Source organism: Cryptomeria japonica, chromosome 6 (genome assembly GCF_030272615.1).
Source record: "Cryptomeria japonica chromosome 6, Sugi_1.0, whole genome shotgun sequence".
Classification (NCBI taxonomy): domain Eukaryota; kingdom Viridiplantae; phylum Streptophyta; class Pinopsida; order Cupressales; family Cupressaceae; genus Cryptomeria; species Cryptomeria japonica.
The window spans coordinates 558601842-558611821 of record NC_081410.1 but is presented as its reverse complement, the minus strand read 5'-3'; the positions used below and the strand labels follow the sequence as shown (position 1 = coordinate 558611821).

The window sequence follows — 9980 nt, the reverse complement described above, 5'->3', positions numbered from 1 at the left end:
GAATATTGCAAGACATTCTGGCGGCAGTAACCCTCTGGTCTGTGCGTGGTGGCAGCATTTCTCCGGTGTGTGCGTGGTCTCCAGTGCGTGCGGCCTGTTTTCCAAAGGACGCTGCCTTTAATGATGTGTTTAATGATTTTGTCCTCGAGCCTATGCATGAACGTTGACGTTCTTTATGCATCTTTCGAACCCTGAAATGTAGTTTGTTTTGTTGTTGTCGCTGTGCAATTTCCGGTTTGCAAATGTTCGCATAGATTGTTGGGTTTTGTCTAAATGTTTGGCTCTGCAATTTCGCCTCTGGAAATGTTCACATAGATTGTTGGGTTTGCTTCGAATATCGGTATGTAGATGTTCGCATAGATTGTTCAGTAATGTTCTCGTTTTGACTGTTTTGTAACTATTTTACTGGCGTTGTTTCTGAGGTTAATATCGTTAATGGTTTGAAGTTGGAATGTAAGCTTCTGTTTTTTACAAATGTGCATTTTGCTCTGTAAATGTTTCTCTGCAAATGTTGTAATAGATTCTTGGGTTTTACTATTTTGCTGGTTACATTTGCTTCGCGTTCTGAGTATTTTGGTGGGCTTCCTTCTGAGTTTGATACCGTTAATGGTTTAAAGTTGCAACATTTGTTGATTTCTTGGTTTTGTGTGGTTGCAGGGTTGCTCCTTTGTTTGTGTTGCTTTACTGTTTGTGGGCATGACTCCTTGGAGTTTGCAAGCATTTTTCCAAGTGGTTCTGTGAGTTCAAAGCCGTGAAAGCTTTGAATTAGCAAGGTAGTCTTCGCTATTATTTTTCCCTTCTGTGTGCTTGCAGGATTGTCGGTTTGTTTCTTTATGTTATTTAACTATATGTGGCTGTCACTATTGAAATTGCAAAGTATTTTCCCCTTTTATTTAGATTCTTTATAATGTTCGCATAGATTGTTGGGTTTTGTCTAAATGGTTGGCTCTACAATTTTTGGTCTGGAAATGCTCACATAGATTGTTGGGTTTGCTTCGAATACTGGTCTACAGATGTTCGGATAGATTGTTGGGTAATGTTCTCATTTTGACTGTTTTGTGAGTATTTTAGTGGGCTTGCTTCTGAAGTTGACACCGTTAATGGTTTGAAGTTGGAAGGTAAGCTTCTATTTTTTGTAAATGTCCATTTCACTCTGCAAATATTCGGTCTGCAATTTTCGCTCTACAAGTGTTGCAATAGATTGTTGGGTTTTGTTCTCCTTTTCACTGTTTTGGTGGTTACGTATGCTTCGCGTTCTGAGTATTTTAGTGGGCTTCCTTCTGAGGTTGACACCGTTAATGGTTTAATGTTGCAGGTTTTGTTGATTTCTTGGTTCCGTGTGCTTGCAGGGTTGCTCCTTTGTTTGTGTTGCTTGACTGTTTGTGGGCGTCGCTCCTTCGAGTTTGCAAGCAATTTTCCAGGTTGTTCTATCATTTCCAAGTTGTGAAAGCTTTGAATTAGCAAGGTAGTTTTTGGTATTATTTTTCCCTTCTGTGTGATTGTAAAATTATCGGTTTGTTTATGTTCTTTAAATGTTTGTGGGCCTGCCTACTTGCACTTTCAAAGCCATTTTTAGGACTGGTTTAATGCTTAGATGTGCTTGTAGAATTGTTTGTTTGTTTATGTTATTTAACTGTTTGTGGCCCTAACCATTAAAATTGCAAGCTAATTCCCCATTTTATTTACACTCTTTATGGACCCTTTGAACCATAAATTGTAATTGGTTTTATTTTTGTGGGCAATGTTTCAGTCTGCAAATATTCGCATAAGGTTGCATATAGTTGTCGGTCCTGAATCGTCATTTTGACTGTTTTGTGAGTATTTTAGTGGGCTTGCTTCTGAGGTTGACACCGTTAATGGTTTGAAGTTGGAAGGTAAGCTTCTGTTTTTTGTAAATGTCCATTTCGCTCTGCAAATATTCGGTCTGCAATTTTCGCTCTACAAGTGTTGCAATAGATTGTTGCTCCTTTGTTTGTGTTGCTTGACTGTTTGTGGGCATCGCTCCTTCGAGTTTGCAAGCAATTTTTCAGGTTGTTCTGTCATTTCCAAGTTGTGAAAGCTTTGAATTAGCAAGGTATTTTTTGGTATTATTTTTCCCTTCTGTGTGATTGCAAAATTGTCTGTTTGTTTATGTTCTTTAAATGTTTGTGGGCATGCCTACTTGCACTTTCAAAGCCATTTTTAGGATTGGTTTAATGCTTTGATGTGCTTGCAGAATTGTTTGTTTGTTTATGTTATTTAACTGTTTGTGGCCCTGACTATTGAAATTGCAAGCTAATTCCCCGTTTTATTTACATTCTTTATGGACCCTTTGAACCATAAATTGTAATTGGTTTTATTTTTGTGGGCAATGTTTCGGTCTGAAAATATTCGCATAAGGTTGCATATAGTTGTCGGTTCTGAATCATTTGAATTGTTAAGGTAAGCATTGATTTTATTAAATTCTTTTTCGGTTTTTTAATGTTTTTTTATTATAATCTGCTTATTTCCTTCTTGTGTCTGCATGCAGGGTCTTAATTTCTCTATGTTATTTAACTGTTTGTGGCCGTGACTAAGTCCAATTTCATGGGCAATCTCACATTGCTTTCGATATGGTTGTTGCATTAGGTTTTGTTGTCGCTCTGACTAAATGGTCTGAATTTGCAAGGTGAGATCTACTTTTAGTTTGATTCTCTTTTCCTTGCATATTGCATTTTTCTAAAAGCTGCTTATTTCCCGCTTTTGTTGTCACTCTGACTGAATTTTTGAATTTGCAAGGTAAGTTCTATAGATTATTTTTCATTTTGTAATGCCTTTTTGTATAGTTTGGTTATTTCTTGGTTTCGTGTAGTGGCATTTGACTTCGGTTTTTCTATTTACAGATATTGATTCGTTTAATTTTTTTACTTTGTTTTGATCTTTTTGTCTCCGATGATGTGCACCAATGCCGGATGTTTTATTGGGCTTGTTTCTAAACTAGCCAGCGTTAATAGTTTTACATTTATAGGTACTTGTTTGTTTTGTTTTTAAACTTTTCAACATTTGTAATGCATTGTTTCATACCGTCCTGATATTTTGGTATGTTGTGCTTGCAGGATTGTTACTTTGGTTATGTCATTTAAATCTTTGTGGACATGATTACTTTCAGTCTCCATCGTCTCTGTTCACTTTGAGAGGTATTTAACTTTTCTGCATTCTGATAGAAATGAAATTATGGCTTATATTAGAAGTGTTTTAGCTTGCTTCTTAGAACCCTAAAATCTAATTTGTTTTGATGTTGTCAAGATTGTTTTGTTGTGGTCATCTCCAAGAAAGTCACGTTCTTTATGTGGATACTCTATGTTGTAGTGTGAAAGTAGTCACATCCACAAATAGTTAAATAACATAAACAAAGTAGCAACCCTACAAGTACTTTGATTATGTCGTTAAAGTATTTGTCCTGTTTTAATAGCTTAAAGAATATTTTGTTGTGGCCATCTCCATGCATGTGCTCTATTTCTCAAACAACGATGTGTTTAATGATTTTATTCCCAAGGTTGTGCATGATTGTCGATGTTCTTTATGTCTGCAAAGATTGCAAAATTCTTATAGTATTAATATATGTATAAATCTATATGTATACGTACAGACATGTACGTATATATATATATATATATATATAGTTTTATTAAATCTCTGTTCGAATAGGCTCATTGTAAACTGTCCAAGAATTGTTGATAGAAGACTACACTGTACTCTAGATGCAGCCACGTCCACAAACAGTTAAAAAACATAAACAAAGTCTATATATATATATATATTTCAGAACACTTTCAAGTACTCATATATGTATATGTGCATACACATATGTACATATATGCACATGCATGTATGTGTATGCATGTATACATGTATATGAATACACACATGTAGGCATATATATATGCATGTATGTACATATAGCCATGTGCGTATGTATATATACATAGGGTGTAATATAGCTTACAACAATAAAACACATTACATTTTATGGTTGCACCCACTGGAACTTAAATTGCAAATTCATAGCATGCAGCCCGTGAAACTCGCAAAACAACCTGAAAATAGCCTTCGAAAGTGCAACTAGGCATGTCCACAAATAATTAAACAACAGATAGAATAGCCTTGAAAATCCTTACCTTGCAATTTCAAACCATTAACGGTGTCAAGCTCACAAGGAAGCCCAGTAAAATAGTCACAGCGAGAACCAAATGTAACCACCAAAATAATCAAAACGAGAACAAAACCCAACAATCTATGCAAACATTTCAAGTAATAATATATGTATATGTCCATACACATATGTACATATATATACATACATGTATGTGTAGGCATGTATACATGTATATCAATCGACATATGTATGCATATATATGTGCATGTATGTACACATACCATCTACGTATGTATATATACATAGGGTACTCTATGTTGCAGTCTGAAAATACTAACCTTCACAGTTAGTTTAATAACATAAACAAAGTAGCAAGCCTACAAGTACTTTGGTTATGTCATTTTTTATAACACATTCAAGTACTGATATATATATATATATATATAACCCAACAATCTATGCGAACATTTCAAGTACTAATATATGTATATGTCCATACACATATGCACATATATATACATACATGTATGTGTAGGCATGTATACATGTATATCAATACACATATGTATGCATATATATATGCATGTATGTACATATAGCAATCTGCATATGTATATATACATACGGTACTCTATGTTGCACTCTAAAAGTAGTCACGGCCACAAATAGTTAAATAACATAAACAAAGTAGCAATCCTGCAAGCATAAAGGAATTTTTATAGTCTGAATACTTCTATAAAAAACTTTATATATATATATATATATACATGAATCTATCTCTATACAAATGCAATTATATATATACATGTTCAGATATATAAACATGATGTACATATATATATCAATTTATCTTATTGAATGAAAACCTTTGTGTGCACACAACATTAAATACAAACCTAAATAACATAAACAAAGAAAGCACCCTGCAACAACATCAAAGCATTGAAGTCATGCAGCTCATATACGAGCCCAATATATATACACATAAGAAGAAGAAACCTTAATTGAACCTCTATATACAAACCCATGTGGAAAGTTAACAGACTGAAATAAAGCTTAGAACAATAAAATAGATTACATTTGATGGTTGCAACTGGTGGATCTTAAATAGAAAATTCATAGCATGCAGACCATGCAACTCACAAAACAACCTGAAAAATGCCTTACAGACTGCAAGTAGGCATGTCCACAAACAATTAAAGAAAATTACAAAACATTACAATAAAACAGGCACAATACGCTGTGAAAGTCACAAACCAGCCCTAAAAATGGCTTTGAAAGTGCAAGTACACACACCCACAAACATTTAAATAACATAAACAAGCCGACAATTTTGCAAGCACACAAAAGGGAAAAATAATACCAAAAACTACCTTGCTAATTCAAAGCTTTCACCACTTAAAACTAACAGAACAACCTACAAAATTGCTTGCAAACTCAAATGAGTGACGCCCACAAATAGTCAAGCAACACAAACAAAGGAGCAACCCTGCAAGCACACGGAACCAAGAAATCAACAAAACCTGCAACTTTAAAGCATTAACGGTGTGAACTTCACAAGGAAGCCCACCAAAATACTCAGAACATGAAGCAAACGTAACCACCAAAACAGTCAAATTGAGAACAAAACCCAACAATCTATTGCAACACTTGTAGATTGAAAATTGCAGACCGAATATTTGCAGACTGAAATGCACATTTCCAAAAAATAGAACTTTACCTACCAACTTCAAACCATTAATGGTGTTAACCTCAGAAGCAAGCCCACTAAAATACTCAGAAAACACTCAAAATGAGAACATTGCCCATCTATCTAGGCGAACATCTGCAGACCGCTATTCGAAGTAAACCCAATAATCTATGTGAACATTTCCAGAGTGGAAAATTGCAGAGCCAAACATTCGGACAAAATGCAACAATCTCATAGGTTCGAACTCACAGAACAACTTGGAAAATTGCAAAATAATCAAAACAAGAACAAACCCAACAATCTATGCAAACATTTCGAAAGCGAAAATTGTTGAGCAAAATATTGGCAACAACAATAAAACAAATTCCATTTTAAGGTTGTAGGCAGCCATAAAGAACGTCAACATTCATGCATAGCCTTGAGGATAAAATCATTAAAGACATCATTAAAGATAGCAGTCCTTGAGAAATAGAGCATAAAACAATCACACAGAGAACAAAAGGTAATAACCTTATGTGGAAATTACCACACCAAAAACTGCAAACCAAAATATTGTTGACAACAACAAAACAAGTTAGATTTTAAGGTTACAAGCAGCCATAAAGAACGTCGACATTCATGCACAACCTTCAAATGAAATCATTGAAGACAACATCTTTGCCCAGCTTAACGCAAATCCAATAATTGACTCTGTGCATATGAAGGATTTTAGTCTTAAAGATAAATATAGATATATATGTATATATGTTAGATGTATATCTATAGAACTATGTACACTAATATACACATATCTACCTGTATATATACACATGGATATATATGCACACATACTCTAAAATAAATGCAACTAAACCATTCTTTCACAGAGTGAAAGCTTTGTAGTTTGAGTCATTAGACAATTTACAAATCTTAATGTATTGTGGTAATTATTACAAGTTTTTAGAGTTTGTTAATAGTAAATTCATCATCATTCACAAAAAAAAAGTGATCTACTGAAAGATTTGCTATATTATTCTTGTATGTTCACTTTTTTTAGTAATGCTTTTCGAATCTGTCATTCAAACAGAAAACAACCACACTAACACAATCAAATTTCAAGAATGGATACAAACTTGAAAGCAACAGAGGACATCAACAATGTAATTGATAGCATGTTGCAAGAAAGCGACAAGTTAAAGAGTAAACTCAGAAAGATCATTGCCCACTATGAACATAAATCACCAAAGAAAACAACAGTCAACCTGTCTACATCTTGTAGTTCTGTAACAACTATACATAGTATTGAAGTACCACCTTTGCCAATACCAAGTACTGAATAATTAATTGATCCAATGGTTATTTTCACATTGCGAGACAAAGAATTTAAATGGAGTGATAATGACCTCAGATGGGTTGCTTCGGTTGATCCTATGTTGTTGTAATTATTCAATCTTTGAAAAGCTACATTCATATTTTGGTTACCATTCATAATAGACAGAACCATACCGTATTTTGAAAGATCTTTGATCGGATAAACTCATATTTTGCTAATATGCTCTCAAATATATAAATTATTATGTCATCTTTAATGTTTTTTGAGCTTTTCAGCATATGAGCAATTATCGCTTTCAATGCATTTCAATCACATTATGATCAATTCACTAGCATTTGAAACAAAAAGAAAACTGTAGCAATATTACTCTATGCTCAGTTAATTTTACTCTGCTTGTGAATATATACCTTCGATAGGCTTACATCATCTTGTGATTGTATTCTGATATAAGAACTAGAATTCATCATGCTTATAATTTACTTTTAATTCTCAAAAGATATATATGCACAATGACATCTTTAGCAGCTACCTCTGAATCCATAGACCATTCCACTATTGATAATTTGGTAAGCTAAATTATCAAAGCTTTTCAATATAGAAAGCTTTTATGCTCTTTTTTCGACAGTTCATTGCTCTTTTGCATACCATCCTTTTCATTACCACATGCATCCTTTTTTTATAGCATAGTACGCAAGTAGATGCATACTGTATACATACCATACCTTGATTACATAGTTTACTAACACAAGCTTTACATTGACAAGTAAGCAAATATATGAGCTGCTTCTCGTTAAAATTAAATCCTCTATACTCGTATTATTTTTTGTAGGCAAAAACCAAGAGTATGTCCCTACCCCTTTTGTAATCCAATCTATCAATGCTGGGGATGACCTTCCTTCAGCATTGCTACAAGTTTTGTCATTTCAGAAAATGCAGAACAACACAGATGATACTGACAGACATAAATTAGTATTATTTGATGGCAAATACATGTAGTTGGCAATCTTGACTTCTAAATATGCTACTTTGATAGATTCAGATATTCTAAAAATAGGCACAATAATCCAGTTATCGAGCTATACATGCCAATACATATGGAACACAAGGTAGGAAATCAACTATGATTATTAAATACAATATGTTTCAACTTTTTTAATTTCATTTATGTACAATTAATAGTAATTTAAGAAGAACTCTTTTGTTTTCACAGGACTATTGTAATACTTAGTCTGGAAGTGAAACAAAGTGTTTGCCCATTCTTTGGAAAACTAGAATATCTATTCAAAGAACAACATCCAGAAATTATGTCTGAGGATAGACCATCAACATCTAAACAGTCGCTTCAGTTTGCAACTGAATTGCCATCCCCACAAACAACAACTTCTGAAAATATAAGTCCTATAAAAACTTTGAATCCATACCAAAATAAATGGACAATCAAAGGGAAAGTTACTCATAAATGGCCTATTAAGGCATATAGCATAGCCACCAAAAATGGCCATGTCTTTAGCTTTGACATTGTTGATTGTGATGGTTCTAAAATTAGAATTACATGTTTTGATGAGATAGCTAAGTTACACTATAACCGTGTGGACATAGGTTCACATTTTATTATTTCAAAAGGATATGTTAAGGAGGCAAATGCAAGGTACAACAAACTAAACAGTCATTTAGAAATCACCTTGTCTGATACATCCATAGTAAAACACTGCACCAACGAAGAACAAGCAGATCAACAAACTGCTCCTTTCACACCTATTGGTGAATTGTTTCAACCAACAAACAATACACTAGTTGACATTATTGGTCTTGTTCTATATGTTGGAGATATCATTCCTATTCACAGGAAAGATGGCAGTCAAACACAAAAATGTGTTGTGAAAATTAATGATCTATCTATTTCAACAATTGACATCAACTTATGGGGCTCAATAGCAGAACAAAAGGGCCTGGAATTGAAAAATATGTTGACCAATGATAGTGTGGTAATCCTTGCTTTACGTAATGCTTGTGTTGGCTATTTCAATGGAAAGCTTGTGAACATAACAGCTGCAACAACATTACATATCAACCCAAGTTTCCCAGAAGCAGAGCTTCTAACATCAAGAGGAAGGGACCCTTTGCTTGCTCTACCCTTTGTTGCAGAAACTATCCACATAGACAACAAATATACTAGAATGACAATCTCTTCGATCCGTGAGCGGATGAGCATCAAACCATAAACAATTTAGACAACATTGCTAGCTATTCTATGCTATGTCAACATCAATGACCAAAATTTCTATTACACAGCTTGCCCACTGATAGTCAATGGAAGGCCTTGCAAGAAAAAATGTACACAACACGCTGATGATTCTTGGTTCTGCTCTAAATGTCAAATGAATATGCAAGACTGTAATTATAGTTACCTCTTGCCTCTAAAGTTGCAAGATGCCACAGGTACTCTATGGGCCACTGCTTTTGATGAGGGTGGCAATCACTTGCTACACTAAACTACAAGACAGCTCTATGCACTACAAAATGATGCAACAACAAAAGAGACACCTTCCTTAGTGATCAAGACAATACTTTCACATTACTATTCATTCACAGTGTTGGTTTCTACTGAGACATACAATTCAAAATCCAAGATGAAAGTGACGGTCAATAAAGTTGCTCCTGTTGACTTCAAAGCTGAGTGCCATGCACTGCTTGCATAAATTAGTCACCTAAGTACAGACACTTAAGATTATAATGCATCTTCTCTAATTATTAAACTTTCCAGTTTACGATACAATTATAGTATTAGCTATTTTTCATATTTAGTATTTTTACGTATACAAACAATTATATTTAACAAAAACAAGTATGCTTCTATAAATATC

At 34.0% G+C, this 9980-nt stretch overlaps 1 protein-coding gene across 1 annotated transcript; it reads left to right on the top strand.

Moving 5' to 3' along the window:
• Positions 1 to 6904: 6904 nt before the first annotated feature.
• Positions 6905 to 9338, top strand: LOC131049011 (replication protein A 70 kDa DNA-binding subunit A-like). Its single transcript, XM_059222159.1, has 3 exons — positions 6905 to 7112; positions 7946 to 8108; positions 8327 to 9338. Exons 1-3 carry the CDS (start codon positions 6905 to 6907, stop codon positions 9336 to 9338), a joined length of 1383 nt encoding a protein of 460 aa, XP_059078142.1.
• The last annotated feature ends 642 nt before the right edge of the window (positions 9339 to 9980 follow it).